The sequence below is a fragment of the Muscardinus avellanarius genome, assembly GCF_963383645.1.
Source record: "Muscardinus avellanarius genome assembly, chromosome: 9".
NCBI classification, from domain to species: Eukaryota; Metazoa; Chordata; class Mammalia; order Rodentia; family Gliridae; genus Muscardinus; species Muscardinus avellanarius.
In genome coordinates this window covers 3,105,751-3,132,621 of record NC_137795.1, presented here as the reverse complement: position 1 = coordinate 3,132,621, position 26,871 = coordinate 3,105,751, and the positions used below count along the sequence as shown (strand labels likewise).

Genomic DNA, 26,871 nt, shown 5'->3' with positions numbered 1-26,871 from the left:
ATCGCACGGGTTCGAAGCCAGCCTCCGCTACTTAGTGAGGCTCTCAGCAACCTAGTGAGACCCTGTTTCCAAATAAAATATAAAAAAGGTCTGGGAGTATAGCCCGGAGGTAGAAAGCCTCTGGGTTCCACCCTCAGTACCACCAATAAATAAATAAATAAATAAATAAATAAATAAATAAATAAAGTCTTTTGGCCAGAATTTTAATGCATGCATGACTGACTTCCTTCCTTCCTTCCTCCCCTCCCCTTCCCTCCCCTCTTCTTCTTGTCTGTCTGTCTGTCTGTCTGTCTCTCATTCGTATTTATTTTCTGAGTACTGGGAAAGGAACCGAGGGTCATTCTAACTCTGAGCTGTACTCCCGCTCCTGCTTTATTATTTTATTTTGAAACAGGGTCTCATTTAGTTGCATAGTCTAAGTTGCTGAGGCTGGCTGTAAACCTGCAATCCCTCCTGTCCCAGCTTCCCAAGTACTGGTATTATAAGCATGTACCATCATGGTCACCTTGCCTGCCTGCCTGCCTGCCTGCCTGCTTGCTTATTTATTTATTTATTTATTTATTTATTTATTTATTTATTTTGTAGTACTCTAGATTGAACTCATGGGCATTCTACCTCAAGCTACACCCACCCCAATTCTATTTTTTATTTGGAAACAGGGTTTTGCTAATTTGCTGAGATCCTTGCTAAGTTGTTGGGAACTTGGGATCCTTCTGCCTCAGCCTCTCAAATACTGAGATTACAGTCTTTTGCCACCATGCCCAGCTTGCTTTTATCTTTGAAACATAGAAGCCGGGCATGGTGGTGCACGCTTGTAATACCCACGCTTGGGAGGCGGAGACAGGAGGATCGGAGCCAGCCTTGCTGGTTTAAGAGACCCTGTTTAAAAAAAAAAAAAGGTCTGGGAGTGTAGCCTGGATATAGAAGGACTTCCAGGAACCCCAGTACCACCAAACAAAACAAAACAAAACAAAACATAGAAAAGGGCCAGATGTGGTGGCCCACACCTGTAATCTCAGTACTTGGGAAGCTGAGACAGGTTTGAGGACAGCCTCAGCAACATATTAAGACTCTGAACAACCTAGTGATATCCTGTTTCAAAATTGTTGCGGGGCGGGGGTGGGGGGAGAAGTGGTGGGGGTGGGGGGAAGGACACCAAGCACTGTCTGAATGTATGCTGTTTCCATATGATCCACATAAAAAAAGGAAACCAAAATAAAAAATAAAATAGGACTGGGAGTATGGCGCAGAGGTAGAATGCTCCCGGGTTCAAACTCCAGCCCATATGGTAGCCCATGCTTGTAATCCCAGTACTTGGGAGACTGCCAGCCCCAGCAACTTAGTGAGGCCTCCACAATTTAGGGAAACCTTGTTTCAAAATAAAAGAATAAATAGGGCTGGAGGTATATCTCAGAGGTAGAATGTCCCTGGGTTCCATCCCCAGTACCAAAAAAGATAAATAAGTAAATAAAATAAAAAATAAAAATGAACAGAAAAGGTGCTATTTTTATATTCTCTCTGCCAATTTAAGTTTATGAAGTCTTTTCAATTGAAATCCTCTATTATTTTGCTATCTCTTATATTGCTTTGAATTCCTCATGTGTTGTGATTTTAACTACGAGGTCATATTTTTTAAAACTTTATTTATGAGAATGACTGTTTTCTTTCAAAGATTCGTGTCTTCTTTTGTCAGGTGCGTGGTGGTCCTTCCAACCTGGGATCAACTTACGCTAAATTCACAGATTGAGATTTTTTGAACCAGCCAATAGAATGAATTTGGTCTGCAAATTTACATTAAGATCAGTTTCGAGTTTATGAATTCTTTGGAGAGATATTTTTCCTTCATTTGGTTCCAGGTTTTGAGGTGTGCACTTCGTTTTGCCTTCTTTTTGGCTTGAGGGGAATGCCGTTTTTGAATTTTCCTTTTATCAGGGTAGAGTTCTTTGTAACTTAGCTTTGTGTTGAGGGTGGAGGAAATGTAAGAATCTATTAGATTCCCACATAGGGTGGTCTTCCTCTTTTTTCTCCTTTCCTATATGTCATTTGAGACCATGGAAATTGAACCTTAAGGTTTAGGAAATGCCCCAAGGCTCTATTTACCTTTGTGGGTTCACTTAGTTTTTGGCTTCTGAATTTTATTTCCTTTTATTTTTTTTGGAAGTATATTGAAGTACTTTAAAATGATTCTTTGAAAAAACATTTTACTCAATAATTCTAATGGGAGTGTTTTTATTATCTATTATTTGCTTCCTCTACCTCTTTTATGATTTAATTTTAATCTATCTTTTGCAAACAATTAGCAAAGAATTCAACAAGAAAGAACATCCAATTTTATCTGTCACAGTAAATTTTTTTTTTTTTTTATGGTGGTACTGGGGATGGAAACCCAGGGGCTTTCTACCTCCAGGGTACATTCCCAGACCTATTTTTAAATATTTCATTTGGAAACAGGGTCTCACTGAGTTCCGGAGAGCCTCACTAAGTAGCTGAGGCTGGCTTCGAACCTGTGCGATCCTCCTGTCTCAGCCTCTCAAGTACTGGGATTACAAGTGTGCACCACCACCCCCAGTGTGTCACAGTAAAATTTTAAAATTTTGTATTTAAGTCTAGAATATTGAGGGTGTTACCTAATTATATGTCTTTCACATTTATATCTAATATAAAAGTATTCTAGTGTTTTAAATCACTGAATAAAGTCAGTCTTTGAAAGAGAATAGTAAAAGCACATACAATATACAATCAGTATTTGGAAAAATTTTAAAGGTTAATCGCTGCTTGATATAGGATGTGTGTCTTCGCCTACTTGTCAGCAGAGGGAGCCTTTACCTCATTTTTTGTTACAGATGTCTGAAAGCAGTGTTTGTAAAGAGGCAACATACTTATAGAAAAGGTTTCCTTCCTAATCTAGGCCTGAATAGGATTTGGAACCAGTTAGTCTTTTGTTTCTGGAAAGACTTTTTGTCCTTATTTCCTGCGTCTTTATAATAGCAGTTCTGAAGTGCTAGCATGGAGCTCTTTAAAGTGGTTAGTGCTGGGATATAACAGTGGTTCTCAAATACTATCCCCTGTTAAAGTTTTGAAAGTACTTAAGATAATAAAAAAAGTTAATATGTGGAGTTGTTTTTGTTTTAATAAGTAAATAAAAGCTAATAAAAGATGTTGATAAATGCTTAATGTGGATGAACCTCAAAAAATCATGTTCTATAAGAAGAGCAAGATGCAAAACACTACACAATGTATGATTCCATTTGTCAAAACACCCGGGAAAGGCAACTCTGAGGGGATGGAAGAGTGTTTGCTCCATCCTGAGCGGACATGAACCGCAAGTGGGCACGAGGAAACCTTTTGGGTGTGAGCAGTGTCCTCATACTGATTGTAGAAGTGTCTTCCTAACTATACAGACCACTGAACTGACATTTACAATGGGTGACTATAGTATATAAACGATTCCTTAACAGAGCAGCTTGAAAATAAAGGATAATGCTTGCAAATTTAAAAAAAAAACAAGGAGTAAAAAAAGCGATTTATTTTTAATAAGTACTTAACAATACTAACATTTGTTCAGATAAAAGTCTGTGCCTGGTAGCATGGATGGGAAACTGAGGCAGGAGGATCACTTCAGTCTAACTTGGGTAACATAAGAGTCTCCAGTCTCATGGGAATTGGGTAAGGGTTAATTGGGTGATGTGTGCATGTATGTCTCCACCATCTTGTATCCCATTACGATGTATGCCTACAGTGTACCCATAAAAAATTTAGAAAAGAGTTCCCAGTGTCAAAAAATAAAAAGTTGTTGAACTTAGTTTTGACTTTTTATTCATTATTTATTATTTTTAGTTATTTACTTTTGTGTGTGTGGTACTGGGGGTATAACCCAGGGGCTTTTCCACCTCTGGGCTATACTCCCAGACCTGTTTTATACTTTATTTGGAAACAGGGTCTAAGTTGCCGGGAGCCTAAGTAGTTGAGGCTGGCTTCAAATTTGTGCATTCCTCCTGTCTCAGCCTCCCAAGTCCTGGGATTACAAGTGTGCGCCCCCATGCTCGGCTAGTTTTGACTTTTTAAAAATCCAAATTATTTGTGTCATGTTGTCTTGTTAGAAAATGTTGGTGATAGCTGGGTGTGGTGGCACAAGCTTGTAATACCAGCACTTGGGAGGCTGAGACAGGAGGATCTTAGGTTCGTGGCCAGCCTTAGCTACTTATTGAGGTTTTTCCATAAGTTAGTGAGACTCTTTTTAAAAAAAAATGTTGAGTGAGGCGTGGTGGGAAACGCTTGTAATCCCCGCCCTTGGGAGGCGGAGACAGGAGGATTGCACAGGTTTAAGAGACCCTTTTTCCAGATAAAAAGTATAAAATAGGTCTGGGAGTGTAGCCCGGAGGTAGAAGGGTTTCCAGGAACCCCAGTACCACAATAAAATAAAATACAATAAAATAATAAAAATAAAAATAAGAAATGTTGATGATAGTTTAGTGTGTTTTTTTTTTAAAATTCGTGATTGTGTTCACAGTGTTGACAGTGTTACGATGCTTCCATGTAGTTTCTGAAATTTTACAGGTCAGTGAAATTCAAGAGCCTGAGATTGACTCCTTTAGCAAGTATTTTAGCAAAAAGAAGGTGGAGAATATTGAATTGAATCATTTCCAACATCTTGGGCACATTTTATCTTTTCTTCTGAGATTTTTTTCTATCCCTTGGTACCTAAGGAGTGAGACTTAGTGACTATCTTATCTCTAATATATAAGTAAGTGTAAGTGCTCAGGGAAGTTGGTTTTGATCGCTGTTGTTGCTGTTAGTGTGCTGTGTTTGTGTGTGTTTGTGGGACATGTGCCTACCTCATTCCAGGTGCCTCACTCGGTAGCTGACTTTTGCTCACTCCTTTAGTCTTCATAGCAACCCATAGGATGTGGAGTTGATAACAAGGTTTACTTTGCATTTGAAGGTACATCCTTAGGACTCAGAACATCGTCAGTGACTCCACATTATTGCCTTTCCCAGTACTTATACATCCCCTCTCTACACTTGGTACTTTCCCCAGATTTGCTCAGTGTGGTCTTTATTTTTAATTTTTATTTTTTACCATCCTGCTTTTGGAACGGTACGGACAGTCAGAGAATATCCTAAATAGTGCCCCTTTCTTGGTACTTTGCCTGCTGTTCACAATCTCTTGTTTTATGTTGCCGAGAAGACTTTAGAACTAGGCTGTGACAGTTGCTGAGCTATAAGGTTTACTCAAGGTATGTTTCTAAGTCAGAGTTTTACGAAATACTCATGTGTCTAAGAATCATTCTATTCCTTTTGGTGTCTACTTGGGAGTTCTACAGTTTACTCTTTATGGTTGAGTAATTTTCCCTTTTATTTATATATTTTCCTTGTGAGGTCCTTCTTCCCCACCCTTCCTCTATTCTTTGTATTTGCTTGTATTAGACTATGTTAGCTAACTCATGTTATTACCTCTTCTCTTCTTTACCTCTCTCCCTCCCTCCCTGGGTGTGAGCCCCAGGACTTTGTACATGGTACACAAGTGATCTGCCTCCAGTCCATTCTCCTAATACTCAATATATGGTTTTAAATACTTCTTTTAAATTGGTGCAGTGTACTTGTACACGATAGTCCCAAATCTTTTTTGAGTTCTACTACATACTGGGGTCTCCTGGGAATGGGGAAGCATGGCGAATGAAACATAATGCCAACCCTTAAAGGTCTTTCATGTGATATATTATCCAAAATCTTGGCTGTCTTGATGATATTGGTGTCCTGGTATCTAGTACTAAAGTTTGACTTTTTTTCTTAATTTTCATGAGGGATCAGTATAATTGAGCTGATATTTCTGGAGTTCCAACATAATAAGGAACTATGCTCAATGCTGTGAGCTAGACAATGAAAATAAAATAAAAATAGCGTTGTCTTTAAACATTTTATACTTAAGATTTGGATGTGAATTAGGGGGAAAAGATGCATCACATTGATCTGGACCATTAGGAAAATTTGGGGAGTACTAATAGGAAGCATGTAAAATATACTGCGAAAGAACAAAAGGGGGACGGTCATGTATGACTAAAGGGAACTGGAAAAGGCTTCGTGGAAGTGCTGGTGTGGATCCGGGGGCTGAGGACGCGCAGGAGCATTTACGAGGTTGAGGTGAGAGAATGGCATCCAGGTGAACCTGCACACAATGAACAGAGGGCTGAGAATATGTGGGCTGGGTGCCCGCCTGCACCTTTTTTTTTGGTGGTACTGGGGATGGAATCCTTCTACCTCCGGCCTACATTCCCAGACCTGTTTTACATTTTATTTGAAACAGGGTCTCTTAAGCCAGTGAGGCTGGCTTTGAACCTGCGCGATCCTCCTGGCTCCGCCTCCCGGGTGCGGGGATGACAAGCCTGCACCACCACGCCCGGCTGCCTGGACCATTTTACATGGAGTATTTGCCTGGTGGAGCTGGGTGGCAGGAAGCATTTCAGATTCCTTAAGTAGTACTTTGGATATCCTGTTTATGAATTGGCATTTAATCCTGGAGATGCTGGAGTACTTTGGAGAAGTTTTTGAGTTGATAACATAGTTGTATCTGTTTAAGATGGTTGTTTTGATATATTTGTCTGGATGACTTTTATTAATGATATAATATATATATGTATATTTTGCGGTACTGGGGATGGAACCCAGGGGCATTCTACCTTTGAACTATAGGCCTAGCCCTATTTTTTATTCTTTATTTTGAAATAGGGTCTCACTAAATTGCATAGGGCCTCACTAAGTAGCTGAAAGTAGCTGAGGCTGGCTGTGAACCTGGATCCTCCTGTCTCAGCCTCCCAAATGCTCGGATTACCAGCGTGCACCACCATGCCTGGCTAATGATATAGTATTTTAACTGCTTTCCTTTAGAAGAAACCAGGGAATTAAATATACTGAACAGTGATTAAATGGCACATTGAACTTTGTGACAGGAACTGACAGATCCAGAAATTTAAAGCTAATCTTGTCATTATTTCTAATTTATTTTGATTTGCTTTTTAAAATCATATAAGTTTAGGTCAAATTAAATCTCAGCTGAGAATTTCCTGGCTTTAGTTGTTTTTCTCTTATAACTTTAATTAGTTGGTCATAGTGAGTTTTTAGTGTACACTATGATTTTAGTTATTTAGTCTTTTGATATTCTAATGGTTTTAAGGTTAAGAGGGTCAAGATATCTACAGAGCAAACATTTGGGGCACAGTGGAGTGTGCCTATGATCCTGGAAGAGTGGGAGGCTGAGAAAGGAGGAGCACAGGTTTGAGGACACCCTCAGCAACTTGGCCAGGCCCTGCTTCAAAATAAAAATATAAAAAAGGACTGGGGGTATAGCTTGGAGGTAGAATGCCCCTGGATTCAATCTCTGGTACCGGGGGGGAGGGGGTGGTGGAGGAATCAGATATTTAGCTTTTAGAGTTATTGCTTTATGAGACTGACATTTCAAATAAGGGATATTTGCACAAAATGAAGAGGTATTTTTAAAATTTTGTTTTTAATATGTTTGAAAGTATTCTCTGGACTTGTTATCATGATTGGCTATTACCCTGAGAAATTTATCTCACTTGAAAACTAGTTATTTTTTTTTTTAAATTTATACCTCAACATTAGAGTCACTTTTTAAGAATTTTTCTTTTGGATGAGGGAGAAGGAAGGAATGCTAAGTGCTTGGCCTGCTCTGTATGAGATCATCTGTCTTGTCTTTCATGGTCCTCAAAGGGTCATCCTGGAAAAAGTACCAGGATGAGAAGGAGAGGGAAGGGGTACGTGGGGAAGAAAGACGCAGGGCTGTGTGCAGGTGGTGGGAAGCAGAGGCAGCCCTGCCTGCCCCACCCAGAGGGCATGTGGGCACACACAGCACACATCTTCGTAATTTCATTAGTGATCATGTTGGAGAAATTGTTTTGAGGAAAGTAAACTTAAAACAGGCGGGAAAGCATCTTCAACAACCAATAGTTCATCCAAACCTAAGTTCTGAGAGGTTTTTTTTATAGTTATTGAATCTTAACAACCCTTTGTTTTGGCAAAGGGGATGCTTTTTTAAAAACAGGAAGCATTTGCATTTCTTTTCTTTTTTTTTTTTTGTGGTACTGGGGATGGAACCCAGGGCCATTCTACACCCCAGCCCTATTTTTCATTCTTTATTTTAAAACAGGGTCTGACTGAGTTGCAAAGGGCCTCACTAAATAGTAGCTGGGGCTATTCTGAACTGCGATCCTCCTTTCTCAGCCTCCCGAATGCTGGGATTACAAGCATGAGCCACTACACCTGGCTAGCAATATTTAATTGTTTAATTCTCATTTTCACTGAACTTTCTGAGGGTACCAACTATGTGTCTCTTAGCATGTATTAGGTATACCATCAATATTCATGGACTTGTTGAATGGAGAGTGTTACTAAAATTGTATAATCATTGAATTTGACAAAATAATTCATCCAATATTTTGTGGATGCAAGTGATAATATAACATTTAGGGCTTTCTTTTAAACTCTAACACTGCATTCATATTGAATCTTTAACATATAATACTAATTTAATGAATGCTTGTTTTTCCTTTATAACATGTTATTAACCTTGTTCACAGTTGAGGGGAAAAGACTGTGATAAATAGCTTGGAGAAATACACAGTAGTGGTCTTTGTGAGGCTATTAAAGTTTGCTATTAAATTGAGACACATTAAAATGTCAGAAGACAAGTTCATAGGAAGAGTTAGTATGTAGACCTAGTTTTTATTTTCTTCAGTCTTAAAGTAATTAGTCTTATGAAGTTATTTATTGGGGCAAGACTTGAATAGTAGTTGAGAATTTGTGTAATTTTTCTCTGGTATATAATTTAAAATATTAGCTAGTTAGTTCAGCACATGTATCCTATTTGTTGATCCCTCTGTTAACTTAAGGCTTAAAATGTATTTATTTATGCTTAAGCTTTTAAACTCAGAATCTAATGGATATTGAATCATTATTAAGCTCAAATTACTTTTAAAATGCTTAAACAAAAACAATTTGAAAGAGTATTAAGAAGTTAGCTATTATTTCCTTTTACTTATTACCAATAATTATTAAGTATAATCAGATAGTAGTATGTACATCAAAACAATTATGGTTGCTTTATTTATATGATGATATGAGTGAAAAGTATTAAAATGATATTTAATGGCATATTTATAATCTGCAAGCTCCAGAAATTCATTTGCTAGTTGTTTTGAAGGCAATGTGTACTGGAATTGTACAACAAACATTTTTATGTCTTTGTTTATAGCAAACATGTACCATTTTTTAGTTAGGTTTTACACTAAAGATTAATGAGCTAGTGTTTCAGTTTTTCTGTAACAACAACAAATTTTTTTTCCATGTGTGCATAGAGAGAGGGGAAGTTCCACAGACTTTTGGACCCCTCTGTTCACACATATCAGTCTCTCCATGTTTCCTGTCTGCCTTTTTGACTACCTATACAGCTGTTTTTCACGTGTTGTTCAGGCTTGGAGAAAGACCAAGTATTTTTGACAGCTGCACGTTGAACTGCAATATACGCTTGGCAACATGTCGCGTTTGCATTTGTTCTCTTGTATTTTTAACCAATGTGCAAAAGAAATACAAGCACAGATTCAGAGAATGTGTAGCATGCCGAGTAGTGGGGCTCTCCTTCCCCGTGTGCCAGTCCACTTACTGTGCTGCAGAGATCCCACAGAAGGCGACATGGGAGAGGGAGGAAATGGCGGTCAGTAGTGCCCTCTGTGGGGCCCTTATTGCCATAACAATGAATGATGGAAAATGTTTCGGGCCACACATGGTATAAAGGACTCTGGGCATAGCGACCCAATGTACACACACACACACACACACACACACACACACACACACACACACACTCCATTCTACTGAATAGACTATAATTCAGTAGAGAAAAATGTTAATTTAGAAGGCACCTCAGCATGTAACTGATTACCAGCATATATATCATGTTAAACCTCGACTATATGATAGTTTAACATCGGGCAATGAATTGTACCATTTAAGAAATTGCCATATCATGAGGTTACCATAATGGAACTTTTCCTGCTTCTATCCTTTATCTCCACAGACACAAAATCTTTTCTTTGCCTTTGAAAATAAAAACTGAATTGTGAAATCCTTTCAAAATGATCTTGATAGGTCCTTTCTCACTTTGTTCCTAGGTCTTACAAATAATGTTTCAAATAAAAAATCATTTTTCTCTTGTACTCACAATTAATGCAACAAGCATTCAAATTCTAGTGGAATCTTCAACTTTCATAGTTATTTCTACTTTAAAGGTTTATTTTTTTCTGTACAGTTTAGGCATCATTTTTGAGGAAGCATCATTAAGGTATTCTTATCTTTTTAATCTGTTGCTTTTGTATTTCGTGTTCTCTTGATTTATTGCACTGAGGATCAAGCCTGACCACTTTTGCATCTTTCTTTTTGGTACTAGAATTGAAACCAGGGGTATTCCACATCTGGCCTGTACCCCCATTCCTTTTTATTTTTTTATTTTGAAAACAGGGTCTTGCTAAATTGCTGACTCTGGCCTTGAACCTATAATCTTGCCTCCCAAGTCCTGGGAGTGTAGGCGTGCACCACCACAGCCAGCTTCTGCATCTTTTTATTATGCGTTCCTTTTCTCCCCCAGAATTTCCCTCTACTTTTACCTTTGTCCCCTGTTCTCTTCTGTCCATCTTTTTCAGTTCAGGGTGCAGACTACCTCTATCATGAAAACTGCCCCAGGTTTGCTGTAGTAAACCTGGAAGTTTACTGGATTAAAACTTTGATTTTCTGTAGCATTTAATATGTTGTAGATCATTTAGATTTTGTACATTAGTGTGTGTTACTTTTTAAAAATGGATGCTATTTTGCCTCCCAGGGAGTCAGCATGATATAATTAGATTGATCCTGATTTGAATACTAGTTCCGTCACTTTTTGTGTGTGTGTGTGCAATTGTTTGTTTTTTTGTGGAATTCGGAATTGAACCCAAGGGTGTCCTACCTCCAAGCTATACCCCCAATCCTATTTTTATTCTTTATTTTTAAACAGAACCTCTCTTAAGTTGCAGAGGGCCTCACTAAGCAGCTGAGGCTGGCCAAGAAATTGTAATCTTCCTGTCTCAGATTCCCAAGTACTGGGATTACAAGGGTGTGCCACTACACCCAGCTACTTTCTAATTCTTTAACATTTGACAAATTATTTAAGCTCTGTTTTAGTCTTTTTGTGTGTAAAATGGGACTTTTGCCCATTGTTTGAGTTATTGAAAATTATAGCTAATGTGCTGGTTAAGTGTTTAACACAAGGCTGGGATTATAACAGGTACCCAGTAAATGGCACTAATAGTTAATATTGCTGTTTTCCTGTGTTTCTTAGATCTTCTAATATAATGCCAACATGTGGTAGGGACTCTGTGTATGGTTCCTGGCTAGGTCATTGAAATGTCTCCTGAAATCCCATCGTTTTTCTGAAGGCTTCCTGTGGTAGCCCTACAAAATTTTCATGATTTTTCTGGACTGTTCTTTCTATTCTCATTATCTGTAAGAGGAACCTTTGGTATGTATTCTAAAGTGGTTTCAAAATAGTGATTCAAAGGATTTATTTATTTATTTTTGAGTAATATTTTGGCTCAATCCCTACATATTTCTAAACATTAGTTGCCAAGATTGTAATAAATAAAGCATTTTTCACATACTTAAGATGCAGTGTGTGAAACACATAGAATAAAATCTCAGCCAATCTGAACTACAGATGAATAAATTATTTTGCCCAGCTTACTTCAGGTCAGTGAACATTTATTAATGTGCCAGGCATTTTATAGCTGTTGGATTTGTGAAGATGAGTAAGATAGGACTTTTGCCTTTGAGTTCAGTCTAGGGTTAACAAGAGACACAGAAACAGATCATTTCACTCAGTGACTTAAGATGGCAGCAGCGCATGGATGGGGCTCTGTGCGATCATAGCTGCAGGCGTATCGGAGGGGAAAGAAGGCTTCTGGGGAGACATGAGCTTTAACCTGCGATGTCTCTCAGAGGAAAAAAGAGTTTGAGCTACTTAATTCAGAGTCAGAGACCCAACTCAAACATAATGGCAATTTACTGCCTGCCAAGTTCAGAGGTCTATTTGGCTCCAGGTCAGGCTTGCTGCATGGGCTCAAGCAGTGCTTTCCTTAGCTCTCTTAACTTTGCCCCTGCAAGAGCCAAATGGCCTCTATGATTCCACACCACATACTCCTCATGCACCTCTCTCCAGGAAGAGTAACTTTTTTCTCCAGTTCTAGCTCAATTTGGGGTTTTGATTTCTCTCAGGAGCTATTAATTATACCCATCACTGAACCAAATACTGTGGCTATTAATTGGTTACTTTAAGTGGAGGTCTACCCACAGCACCTGAATCTCATGGCTAAGCATGGGAGGAGAGGAGAATGGATGACCAGGAGGATGCTGGCAAATGTTCACTAGATCAGGGGAAGAAGAATGAAAGATTTGTTTTGTTTTGAGAAAGGAATACCATAAATGCAAGCAGGGGAGCATGCAGTTAAACATTAGCTCACAAAGCAGCACAGGACTTTGGAAATAATTATAAAAATAATAATTCAGTTGAGTATTTACCACTACCTGATCTAGTTTCCATACATTATTTAATTCTCAGAAGTTACTGAGATAGGTATGCTGTCTTACAGATAAGAAAATGAGCCCAAGTTCATAGCTAATAATTAGTGGAGCTGGACTCAAACCCACATAAATCTCCCTCTGAGGCAATCCGTGTGGACTTTAGAGTGTATTAAATATGCCCCTCTATGTTGCTAAAGTTTTGGAAAATTAGACCTCTTATGACATGTTCATGGGGGTCAGGAATGCCAAATTTCTTTGGGCGTTATGTTTTCTTTATTGTTTTAAGATTCAGAAACTATAGTATTCATCTAAATTCTCTATTGCTTGTTGAAACTGTGAATTGCTCTGCCTTACCATTAAGGTTTCTGGCTCAGTAGGTCCAGATTGAGATCCTAGATTTTGCATTTCTGAGAAGTTAGTAGACAATGCAGATGCTTCTGGTCTAGGACCACTTTTTTTTTGTGGTACTGGGGATTGAACCCAGAGGCATTCTACCTCTGAGTAGAATTCTACACTGCTAGCCCTATTTCTTATTCTTTATTTTGAAACAGGATCTTACTACGTAGGTGAGGCTGGCCATGAACCTATGATACCCTGTCTCAGCCTCCCAAGTACTGGTGGTTACAAGAGTGTACCACCACACATGGCTTGAGGCCATATTTTAAGGGCCACTTACTTAAGGTCTTTGGAGACTGAAGATTCCTTTTTCAGTAATACTGCATATTAAAATGAATATTATTTGTACTTCTACCTGCAAGTACAAGTACCTGCTCTGTCCCCATAGTTTTTTTTTTTTTTTCTTTTTTTTTTTTAGTGGTACTGGGGTTCCTGGAAACCCTTCCTGGAAGGGAAACCTCCAGGCTACACTCCCAGACCTATTTTTTATACTTTTTTATTTGGAAACAGGGTCTCTTAAGCCAGAGCTCGCTGCGGCTGGCTTCGAACCTGCGTGATCCTCCTGTCTCTGCCTCCCAAGCGTGGGGATTATAAGCGTGTGCTACCACGCCTGGCCGTCCTCATAGTTTTTAATAATACAGATATCAACAGTTAGTATATTTTGGATACTATGATATCTTCCCCAATAGGGCAAGGTGTTTCATATACAAAATGTATGTATTTATTTATTACTATTATTTTGCGGTACTGGAGATTGAACTCAGGAGCATTCTACCTCTGAGCTACACCCCTAGCCCTATTTTTTATTCCTTATTTGAAAACAGGGTCTCACTAAGTTGCAGAGGGCTTCACTAAGTAGCTGAGGCTGGCTGTAAACCTCGGTTCTCCAGCCTGCCAAATGCTGGGATTACAAGCATGCGCCCCACACCTGGCTCAGAATGTACACATTTAAACACTTCTTTTTTATACTTTTATTGGAAAAAGTATATAGAAAGTGTAACACAAACAACAGGGTATATGGTGCACACCTGTAATCTCAGTTACTCAGGAGGCTGAGGCAGAAGGATGGCAACTAAGGCCAGCCTGGATGACTTAGCAAGACCCCGCCTCAAAGTAAAGGGCTGGAGTGTAGCTCAGCACTAGAGCGCTCCAGGGTTGAATCCTCAGTCTAAAAATAAAGAAAGAAAGAGTAACATGAATACCCATTTGTACACCTAGAATCAGCAGTTGTATCTGTACATATGTTTCTACACACATACATTTTTATGAACAGCTGAAGATATAGCCCTTGTGCCACTCTTCCCTTAAATACATTAGCATACATCTTTTTTTTTTTTTTAGTGGTACTGGGGGTGGAACCCAGGGGCTTTCTACCTCCGGGCTATACTCCCAAACCTTTTTGATATTTTATTTGGAAACAGGGTCTCACTAAGTTGCTGAGAGCCTCACTAAGTAGCTGAGGCTGGCTTCGAACCTGCGCGATCCTCTTGTCTCAGCCTCCCAAGCGCAGGGATTACAAGGGTGCGCCACCACGCCCAGCTAGCATACATCTTCTAATAAGGGCATTCTCATACGTGATCACAATACAGTGATCACACTTAAGAAAATTAGCTAGTATTCCTTAATGTTACTTAATATGGAATCATATTAAAATTCCTCCATTTGTCCCAATATGCCTTGTACACCTCTTTTTTGATACAAAGATTCAGGCAGCAATGAAGCTAGGCATGGTGGTATATGCCTGTAATCCCTGTACTTGGGAGGCTGAGACAGAAGGATCACAGGTTGAAGGCCAGCCTTAGCAACTTAATGAGAACCTCACTTAGTGAGATCCTGTTTCAAAAAAATAATAAATAAAGCCAGGCGTGGTGGCGCACGCTGGTCATCCCAGCATTTGGGAGGCGGAGACAGGAGGATCCGGGTTTGCGGACAGCCTCAGCTACTACTTAGTGAGGCCCTTGGCAACTCAGTGAGACCCCGTTTCAAAATAGGGCCAGGGGTGTAGTCCGGAGGTAGAATCCTTCTGGGTCTCATCCCCAATACTTCAAAAAACAAAAATATCAAAATAAAAAAAAATATAAAGGGCTGGGGGGAGAGCTTACAGGTAGAATACCCCTGGGTTCTATCCCCAGGAAAACAACAACAACAGTAGCGACAACAACAAAGTGGCAGCAGTGACGGGTGGACCTTTAGGGCTCAGGTAGGATTGGCATTCTTTAATAGAGCTTAGGGTTGGTTGCTTCAACAAAGACCCAACTTAATGACAGCTGAAATACATACGTTTACTTCTATCATATTTACCACCTAGAGATAAAAAGTCCAGCATTGATAGGAAAGCTCTGTCTTCCTCAAAATGTGGCTCCTATCTCTGAATCATCAAGGAGGCACGGAGTGCATACTGGTCCTTTTAAGGGCACGCCTGAGAGTTACACGTAGAAACTCTGCTCCCAGGGCATAACAGTGGTCTGCAAGTGTAAGTTTTATTTTGGATGACTGTGTCTGGTGGTAATTCATGGTTCCTGTACTAAAGAAAAGATAACTGTTATGAAGAGCAGTGAGTGTCTGCCACAAGCTACTTTACAAGTATCTGAGGTAGAACACACACAGTTAAATCCATACCTAACTTGAATGTACAGAACATCTTTTTTTTTTTTTTGGATATATATATAGAGCTAATAATTCCTCCTTCATTTAGCCCAGAATTTTTTTTCAAAATTATTTGGTTTGTGCCTTAGATGTTCTGGTTTGTTCCAGCTCATTAGGACATTGGCTTTCACTGCTCCACAGCTGAGAAAGCAAGCCATGAAAACCCTCATAATAATGCTGTAATTTGTTGTGTGCCTTAAAAGTGCTATACAGCGTTATAGCCTTTGACATTTTATTTCTAACTTTGGAATCTTTTTTTTCCAGCTTTACTGGGTTGTAATTGACAAATAAAAACTGTGTATATTCAAGGTGTACGATACAATGTTTTGATAGATTTATATATTATGAAATAATTACTGTCAAGCTAATTAACATACTGATCGCTTCACATAGTTGCCTTTTATTTTTAAACTTTTTTTTGTGTTGAGAACACTTAGTATCTACCCTCTTAGCATTTCAGGTTCTAATAGTGAATAATTATTATTCACTGTATAATTCCCCTGGATGTGATTTATTCATCAAGTTTGTATCTTTTGACCAACATTTCTCCATTTCTCTCTCCTCCATTTGCCATTGGTAACCTCACTTCTACTCTTTGTTTCTATGAATATTTTTCTTTCAGTTCCAGGCTTATTTCATTTAGTATGATGTCATCTAGGTTTTTTACCTATGTTGTTGTAAATAGCAGGACTTCCTTTCTTTTTCCTTCCCACGGGTGAGGTGATAGCTCACTGTGGTTTGGATTTGCATTTTCCTACTGAGTAGTGTTGTTGAACATCTTTTTATGTACCTATTGGGCATTTGTATCGCTTCCATATAAAATGTCTATTTAGTTCATTTGGCAGCTTTTTAAATTGAGTTGTTTTATTGCTCTTGATGTATATTCTTTATGTATTAGGGAGGTTAATCTCTTATCAAATTTCTTTTCAAATTTCTTTTACCAGTCTGTGTGTTGCTCTTTTATTTTGCTGATTGTTTTCTTTGCTCTGCAGGACTTTTGTGTGATATTGTTCTGTTTGTCTGTGCTTGCTTTTGTTTTCTGTGCTTTTGGTGTCCTCTCTAAGAAATCACCACCAAGACCACAGGTACAGATCTTTTTCTTCTAGGAGTTTTTACAGTTTCAGGTTTATGTTTATATCTTTAATCTACTTTGAGTGGAGTTTTGTGTATAGCGTAAGATAAGGATCCAATTTCTTTTTTCTTCAGTCCCTTTTTTTTTAATGCATGTAGATATCCAATTTTCCCAACACCATTTATTGAAGAGACTATCCTTTCTCCATTATGAATTCTTGGCGCCTTTGCTGAAGATTGGTTGATAACCTTGGAGCGCTTATACAAATATACTTATCCTATAAATGAGGAGGCTGAGATTCCAGGAATATCAGTAACTTGTTTATAAAAAGTACAGTTGTTAGAGCCATAATTAAAATAAGATTTGATGCTCTGAGTAAGACCTGGGAATTCTATTGTAAAAAGTTTGCATGATTTTAATTACAAAGACCTTGCAGCATCGACTTCAGCCACTTGGAGTCATTTTTATACTTATTCATCTTTGCTGGGATCTGAAAGGTGGGACTGCGAAATAGCTAAATTAGGTACCCTTGGAATGTGTCTCTGAATATACATATACAGCATGTATGCACATGTGGAATGTATACAAACTCAGACCTTTTGGGGGAAATTTTTATTCGTGGAGTATATAAGGATTTAATAAAAAATAAAACTTAAAACAATAACCTCAACACTTACCATGCATTATGAAAGATTCCGAGTATTGAGAAAGTACTTTAAAAATTAAAAAGTTTTATTGGTGCATATAAATTATACAGGATCGTGGGTTTCATTGTGGTTATTTATGTATGCATAATGCATAATTTGATCAGTCCTCATCTCTAAAAAGAGTGATACAGATATATGTTGAGTGAACATTTATTTGCTGAGACAATATTAAACTTGAAGCATGTTAGGATATTTAAGGTTGATCAGAGTACTCTATCAGTCAAAATATGCTAAAATATGTTGTCATAATATCCCCAAGTCTTGTTTTCTCTTTTAGAAACTTCCTTAGGCAAAATGTATTTCTTTTGAAAATTGCTTAAGTATATGATTGTCCTTAGATACAACAGTAAGAATATCATGTATTTCTATGCAATTGGAAGGTATTTTTTCTTTTTGCTGTACTAGGAATGGAACCTAGAAGCATTCTACCTCTGAGCTATACCCCCAGCCTTATTTTATTCTTTATTTTGAAACAGGGTCTCACTAAGTTCTGGAGGGCCTCAGTAAGTAGCTGAGGCTCGCCGGGAACCTGCTGTCTTCCTGTCTTAGCCTCCCAAGTACTGGGATTACAAGTATGTGCTACCACGCTCAGCTCAATTTGAGTTTGAGCAAAGGCACAGTTTAAATTTTAAATATACTATACATAAGATTGTCGCTGATATCCGAGGTAAGAAGGGATAATTATTACAGGACTTATTATATTTAGAAGTATGGGCAAGTGTTGACCTTAGAGGTCAATTAGAGGACTGACCTTTTATTTATTCCCTTAAGGAGTGGCTTAATTTTTCTGATAGTTTTCTCCTATGTAATAGGTTATAAGGTATACTAATCACAAGAGCAGAACATCTGAAGTTATAGGTACTAGATCTTTTTCAGATTAGGGATACTATACTGTATCATCACCATAGTATGTTTTAAGAACTGTGAGTATCATAATTATACTGATTGATAGTAGAAGACACCTCCCAAATCAGTTTATAGTTTAAGGCAATCAGGGAATAGTATTTTTCATATTTGTATTTTTCACTCCCAACACTGCTTAAGCATTGTGATTTGTATAAAATTAGTGTTTAAGGCAAGTGTGTGAATTTGACCTGGTGTGTGTGTGTGTGTGTGTGTGTGTGTGTGTGTGTGTGTGTGTGTATTTGGGTGCTGGGGATTGAATCCAGGATCTCTTGCATGCTAAACATGCTCTCTACCATTGAGCTATACCTTCTAACCCCTCACCTGTTGTGTTTGACTAATGTCTAAGTCATTTGAAAGTGTGAGACTGACACACAGTGAAGAAGAGTAGTTTCATAAAGAACAGTTTTTGTTATATTTCAGAATTTGGGAAAAATGGTATCTTATGGAGTCATGATTATTCTCAGGGATTTATCTTAAACAAGGGCATTTTGAACATAGTAAATGCAAGTAAATGCACATAAAATTATAGACATCTTCTGAATAATCTAAAACTTGAGAAATGTGTATATACTAATGTCAATAACCTGATAGCTTCATTGGTTTGTAATTTAAACTGCCACAGTATTGCCACTTGGGAAAAATTAACATATTTCATGGTAGATAGTGACAGGTCAAAACATTATGTTCTTATTACAAAAAAGTAGGTTATCTAATTTCATCTAATTCTTCTTCAGGTCGAGATTTAATTTGTATCCAGTCAGTGGATGGGATGCTGATGGTGTTTGAGCAGGAAAGCTATGCTTTTGGGAGATTTCTCCCAGGTTCTCTTCTGCCTGGCCCTCTTGCTTACAGTGCCCGCACAGATTCCTTCATTACTGTCTCTTCTTGCCGACAAGTAGAAAGTTACAAGTAAGTTTGTGGGTTGAATCTTTGGAATCATAATTTTATTGATGTGTTTGTGGCTGATTAACTTTTTCACAAAGAGCTTGAATATAGAGAATGAAAAATAGACTGGCTTTTTTGATAATACGAACTTGTGCTGAGTTAGAGCATATTTGTTATATGTTTTAAAGTATTTTAAAGACAGTGTAGTGCAATCATTTGAGAAGGGGGTGTTTGGAGAGAGGTAGCCCCGGGTTGGAGTTCTGATCTTGTTCTTGATAGCCGTTTCATGGTCAGTGTTATAATCCAGGCTCTGAAGGAAGTAGTAATGCTCATTTTGAGAGGTTTGTTCTAAGGATTAAATATATATCAATTCGCCACCCCACAGAAAATACTAAGTAATTTTTGTGACTGTTCCTTGATGTAATAGATAATAAAACACAATTTTGAGTGAAAAAAGTCAGATACAAAGATTTTATAACAAAAAAGAATGTATAAGATATTGGAAAAATACCAGCAAGAAATACAAGTATTGTTATGAGTATTGGTCATTTAAAAAAACAATTCAAGCTGGGCGTGGTGGCGCTCGCTTGTAATCCCAGCACTTGGGAGGCTGAGACAGGAGGATCGCACAGGTTTGAAGCCAGCCTCAGCTACTTAGTGAGGCTCTCAGCAACTTAGTGAGACCCTGTTTCCAAATAAAGTATAAAATAGGTCTGGAAGTATAGCCTGGAGGTAGAAAAGCCCCTGGGTTCTATCCTCAGTACCACACGCACACACAAAAAAATTCATAGTAAAGGTAAAGTATGGAAATGAACTTGTAAAAATAGTTTATACTTTTTGTTAGAACTTTTTACTGATTGTGATGAATTGTGTTTGAGAGTGATTATTTTATCTCCATCATTATTATTTTTTGTTGGCAGAGTGGGGAAAAGAAAGTAGAAATCTATGCTAAGAAAAGAAATAGACTTGGAGGGTTTCAATATCTGCAGCTAGTTTATTGTTATCTTTGTGATTGCAACATTTAGAACTTTAAACAACACATCAATATAGGTGTTTAGTGTTTTCTAGTTTTTGCCACATTGGTTTTTCCCAAGGCAGGAAGAAAATATAAATTCATATGGTGACAGCTGTAGGTTTTGTGTCCAAGTTTCAATATTATCTATATGGCAGGTTAATGCAGTTTTCCCTTCATAAGTGGCAGTCTGCCTTTTGTGAATAATTGTCATAGCACCGAGGGTTTAAAGCCCTGAAAATAAGTGAATGTCTGTGACAAGCAGAAGTTAATGAAGGTTGTGTATCATCATGTCATATTCGTTCTATAACTCCTGTATCTTGTAAAATAAAAGGAGGGGAGTGCATTGTGTCACTGCTCTTAAGTGATCCTGGTGACTCTTCTTCAGGACATGCTTTGAATGGGGTTTAGTTTTGAAGTAAAATGATTAACCAGAGCTTTGCGCAAGATGCCAAGGAGGCCTATAGGTGGGGCTTCTAGACAAGAAGTGAATGTTGGAAGTTCTTGGAAGAAGATGCCTGCCATGAGTTTGATTTCCTCTCTCTCTCTCTCTCTGCTACACACTTCCACCAGACACCCTTGTAGTAGCTCCTGCTGCACTGCTAAATAAACAGCAGACTTAAATATTAAAAAATTATTTGTCGCCAGGCATGGTGGCACATGCCTGCAATCCCAGTACTTGGGAGGCTGAGAGAGGAGGATTGCAGGTTTGAAGCCAGCCTCTGCAACTTAGTGAGACCCTGTGTCAGAATCAAACAAAACTAAAACTAAAAAAGAGTTACAGGGTATAGTTCAGAGGTAGAACCCAGAGGCCTGGTTCCATCTCAGTTCTACAAAAACCAACAACAGCAACAGGAACCAAGAAAACAAACAAACAAAACCCCCCAAACAAAAAACAAAACCTCAAAAGACAACCACACACACAACAAACAAACCCCAAACCCCACACTAAACAAAACAAATCCCCCCAATAAAGGGGTAGGAAGCTTAGAGGTAGAATTCCTCTGAGTTCAATCCCCAGTACTCGCAACCCATACTGTATTTGTTGAATTTAATTGACTATTTAGAAAATAGGTTTGTGTTCAGTTGACTTGCTCTTCACGCATGTTAAGCGTTTCTCTCTCTCTCCTCTTCTGCTCACGCTGTCCCCTATATCTGAAATGCTCTTCCCTTCCTTTTCTGAGCACAGACATTGTGTCTGGATGTCACCGTGTTCCTCTTCTGTTTTCCTTGACTTGGCTGTATGTGACGTTTGCCCTTTTCAGTGCCCTGGAGCTAGTGTCCAGTGATCCCTGTCCATTCTGTGTGCTTTCATTGATGATCACTGTTTGCTTCTCTCCCACCCCTTTCTCTTTGTAGTACTGAAATTGAGCCTGGGTTTCTCTAACACGGAGCTAGATTCCCAGCCTGTTTTATTTTATGTTAAAACACTGGTCTCCCTCAGTTTTCAAGGCTTGCTTTAGCCTCCTGAGCTGCTGGGGTTGAAGGAGTGTGCCAGTGTGCCCACTCGTTCCTCCTCTCTGATGGTGTGCAGAGGTGCTCAGTGGCAGGAGTTGTGATCTCTTGATTCCTCTAGCAGGTGTAGTGAAAAGAACCTGATGAGGGAGTGAAGACATATAAAGAGCTTTTGTTTTGTTACTGGCATCTGTCAGTGAAAATGATTCTCCCTAGCATAATCTGGAATGTTTGAGCTGTTGTCGAAATGACCATAATAACGCTCGTACCCAGAGTTTCCATTTCTAGGAAAGTTCTCCAGGTTAAATATCAACGCTCTAAAATTGTTCAGTACTTTTTGGGGTGACAGCTATGTTTCATTTGAAAATAAATGATTTCAGAGGGTTTGCTTTGGTGCTCTGCGATCCGTCGATCCGTATTTTAGTGACTTGCTGCTGTTTTTATGATGTGATATGGAAGAGCTCTAAATCATGTGGTTGCCTTTGTCATCGGTGCTCTGTGGCGTCGTTCAGCATCTGTAGCTCCTGGGTCAGAAAGCACTACCAGTCACCCGGACTCACTGTATCTGTGATTAGCACCTCTCTGTTCTGAGAAACATGTCTGACACTTTCATAAAATCTTATTGCAAGAGGCCCGATTATTCTTTCAGCAGTCTCAACAAGGGAATTTTATTCTTTAGTTATATTACTGAACACTTGAGTGGTAAGAAAAAAGAATTAAGGTTTTCTTTATTTCAGACTTTCCAAGTCGGCTTGGCATTTTTTGGTTTTGGAAATAAATTTTCGTCTACGTTATTGGTCACAGTTAAGAGGAGTTAAGGAAGAACCATAAAATAGACGCTATTGTAAGTTTATCATCATCTAAATTTATTGTCGGTTATATTTAGGTAATAAAATACTCTTCTGAGTTGTCCTCTAGGAAGTGAAAGAGTCTGGATTTGGAAATCAGGAGTCAATTTCGGCTCTGCCTGTGCCTGCTGTTTTGATGTTAATGAGGTCATTCTAGGGCTCACTTGCTCCTCAGATGAAATAATAACTCTTTGTAGTTATATATGGAGCCTCAAACAGCCAAGGAGCTGTGGATTTTAGCAATAATCTCATTAACATCCATGTCATCCGTAGGTAGGCTCGTGTCTGCAGGAAATAAACCACCTCTGTAATTAATTGCCTGAGGTTAGATCTCTACAGTAGAGCCAGCTCTGGGATGATGGTCTAGTCACCGATACATACTGGTTCTGTTATTGTGACCTGGGAGTAGGAAGACATTCCTGTTTGGAGGTTTGGAATGTGATTTCTAATTATTTGGCACTTTTGGAGACTTTGGGATTTTGAAGGTCAGTGTCAGTGGTACGTTCATATTTGCGGCAGCTGCGTGTGGAATTCTTCAGAATGCTTTATAAGGTTGAGATCGTTCCCTTTTGTCTTTCTGTGACTCACTCCTCCCTGCCACCTCTCCTAAACTCCTACATGGCCTTTCATGTCTCTCTTACCTACACATGCCTTAACATGTGTTCCTTGCTTCATCAGCATGCCTTTTTTTCTCTTTGCCAACATGATACATTCTCATTCTATTATTATTTTTTTTTTTGGTACTAGGGATTGAACCCAGAGGCATTCTACCTCCAAGCTACACCCCTAGCCCAATTTTATATCTTAATTTGAAACATGATCTCACTAGGTTGCTGAGAGCCTTGCTAAGTTGCTGAGGCTAGGTTTTTTTTTTTTGTGTGTGTGTGTGTGTGGTACTGGGGATGGAACCCAGATGCAATCTACCTCCAAGCTACATTCCCAACCCTATTTTTTATTCTTTAGTTTGAAATGGTCTCACTGAGTTGCAGAGGGCCTCACTAAGTAGCTGAGGCTCTCTGCGAACTGCGATCCTGCTCTGTAAGCCACCAAGCCCGGCTTCTAAGGCTAGCCTTTTGAACCTGCATTCCCCAGTCTCAGCCTCCCGAGTCCTGGGATTACAAGCGTGCGGCACCACGCCCGGCTGTGACCAAGTAGTTTATAAAGAACAGAAATTTATTTCTCACAGTTCTGCATCTGGGAAACCCATGTGGCTGCATCGCTCTTGGTAGAAGGACAGGAGAGCAAGCACAAAATAGGGCTAGGGAGGTGTCTCACAGCCTCCAGCCCTTTACGATGGCCACGGCTTCACTCATGAGTGGAGCCCCCATGACCTGCATACCTTTCATTAGGCTTCATCTCCCATTACTGCTCCATTGGGTTTAACCTCTTACCATGTGTTTTCTTGGGACAAACATTTTTGCTATAGCAGTGTGTAATATTCGAGTACCACTGTACATTTCATGCTTCAGATATTCCACATTGTCTTTTTCATTCAAAACTCTGGGACTTATACTCTCAGACCCCTTTCTTTCAGACAGTACGAAGTGTCTGAATATATCTATTTTTATTTATTTTCCTTTTGTGTGTATTACTGAGGATTGGACCCAGGGACACCTCACTACGGAGCTAGATGCCCAGTCCTTTTCATTTTGAAGCAGGATCTTGTTGTTACTGCATTCCGGCTTCAAACCTGCAAACCTCCTGTTTCAGCCTCCCAATATCTGAGATTACGGGTATGTGCCACCTTGCTTGGCTTGAATATACAAATTTAAAAAATTTCCTCTTAGCTATATATATATATATTTTTTTTTTGTGGTCCTGGAGATCGAACCAACGGTCATTCTACTTCTGAAGTAAACTCCAGCCCTATTTATTATTATTATTTCTTTTGGTGGTACTGTGGTTCCTGGAAACCCTTCTACCTCCGGGCTACACTCCCAGACCTATTTTATATTTTTATTTGGAAACAGGGTCTCTTAAGCAGGGTGGCTTCGAACTTGTGTGATCCTCCTGTCTCCACCTCCCAAGTGCGGGGATTACAAGCGTGCACCACCACGCCTGGCCTAGCCCTTTTTTTTTTTACGTAAAAATTTTTTTTTGTGGTGCTAGGCATTGAATCCAGAGTCATTCTTTCTCTTAGCTGTACCCCTAGTACGATTATTTTTTATTCTTTATTTAAGATTTTTTACTTTTATTGGTTCATTGTAGTCATACATCTCAATGGGATAAAAAACTTGTGGAGATATACATGCACACATCACCCAATCAGCCCCTACCCAATTTCTAATCCCTTCCTTCCCCCTCCCTCCTTCCCATGCCTGGCTTCCTGGTTGACTTTGGTATATATAAGTACATCATGTGCTTTAAAGAGTTTCCCTTCTCCTCCCTCTTATCCCCTCAGATATGTCACCTTCACTGCTCCTCTAGAGGGTCCCTTCTTCATCTAGGGTTCTCCTGTTACCCATTTCTCCCTAATATTTTGCACATTAAGAAAAGCATTTGATCTCTTATTTCTTGTGACATTTCTTGTGACATTTGTTCTCCCTTATGGCTGGGCAAAATTCCACTGTGTACATATCCCATAGTTTTGAAATCCACTCATCCATTGAAGGACATCTTGGCTGGTTCCAGTTTGGCAATGGTGAACTGTGCAGCTATGACCATGGTTGTTCATGCATTAGTTTGGTGTTTTGGTTTTCATTCTTTCTGGTAGACACCCAGAGGTGGTCTTGCTGGATCATATGGTAAGTTCGTTTTCCTTCTTCTGAGGATCTTCTATACTGTTCTCCAAAGTGGTTGCACCAACTTGCAATCCCACCAACAATGTATTAGAGCTTCTATTTCTCCACAATTATTCCCACTTACGGAAAACCTGAAAGCCAGAAGGTGAGTAACTTTGACAGGATGATCCACAAACAACCAATGTTTTTTTAATAGAGGTCACTTGGGTCTGGAAATCTGCTGAGAGATTAGGTGAGACAGCGGCAGCTTCTAGTGCTTCCTGGCCACACAGCTGAAGAAACGCGCTGGCCCTTTGCTGAAGAACAGGCCCCAGTTCCAGGCCTGCTGAGATGCAGGCTCTGGGACTGGCCTTGCTGGCTCCAGACCCAGCCTCGCCCGGCGGCAGGCTCTGGGCCCAGCCTCACTGGCTCCAGGCTCGGCCTTGCCGCGTGGCAGGCTACAGGCTCTGTCACTGTGGGCAGGACGTTTATAGAGGTTCCCAGTTTTCCCTCCATATATATATAGGTGTGTGTGTGTGTATGTGTGTGTGTGTATGTATGTATATATGTGCATACACACACACACACACACACACATATATATATATATATATATATACACACACACACATATATAATATATTAGTAAGAGAAAACAGCTTGTGTCATTTGCAGAAACTGAGAGCCCTATTCCCTAGCAGCGATGGATTTTATCTCCCCACTGAAAGTGAAGGCTTGCAACCTCACTATGGAGAGTGAAATCCACTGCTCCAAGCACACCCTGGCCCCCAGTGCAGTGTAGAGGAACGCGGCGGCCATGAGCTGAGGTCTCCCGGGAAGCCTGGCGCAGCTAGCCAGCCATGAAATCCGGGCGGGGCTCCCTCTGACTTGCCCCAGATATTTTTCTTACATAGTATGTTGTCCAGAATTCTTGCACATGTGGGGTAGGAGCAGTCTACTTTTGGGGAGATTTGTTAAAAAATTCAAGGTGAATTAGATTGACTCTGTCTGCCTCTCCCAAACACTGGCCGCTGCCGCTGCCGCTGATGCCATCTTGGTCCATCTCCACGAAACTTTTTCTTACACAGTATGTTGACCAGAGTTCCTGCACATGTGGGGCAGGAACAGTCTACTTTTGGGGAGATTTCTTCAAAAATTCAAGGTGGATTTGGTTGGATCTGTCTGCTTCTCCTGAATACTGGCTGCCGTCTTCTTGGTCTCTCTTACAGTATGTTGTTGTTAAGTATTCCTGTGCATGTGTGGCAGGAGCAGTCTGCTTTCTGATGTCTTCTGGGATATCCCTCCAAAAGTCACTTTTCTTTCAGTGGCAGGCACCATGTTGCCGTCTGGCCTGTAATTCCACCATTTTACACTCTCTCTCCTCTATTTTAGATAGGAAGTCATGACTGGATATGTTTCTGTGTGTTGTCCCAATCAGCTATTAAATCAAAATCTGTTGTCCAGGGTTTCTCAGAGGAATGCATGTCCTATTCAGCTGCTGCTAACCATCACTGCTGCGGCTGTGATCACTGCTACAGCCGCAGCTACCGCCATCTTCCTCCCTCTTCAGTATTTTTAAATAAAATAAAACAGTATGTGTCTT

General features: G+C 39.5%; 1 protein-coding gene across 1 annotated transcript in view; it reads left to right on the top strand.

The window, feature by feature from the left end:
* The window catches only part of BBS9 (Bardet-Biedl syndrome 9), a gene marked incomplete at both ends in the record, with an annotated part of 451,378 nt that overhangs the window by 82,498 nt on the left and 342,009 nt on the right, over positions 1 to 26,871 (top strand). The window contains one exon of the mRNA XM_080701824.1: positions 19,083 to 19,257. Within this exon, the coding sequence (XP_080557950.1) occupies positions 19,083 to 19,257 (175 nt within the window). The remainder of the gene's footprint in view (positions 1 to 19,082; positions 19,258 to 26,871) is intronic.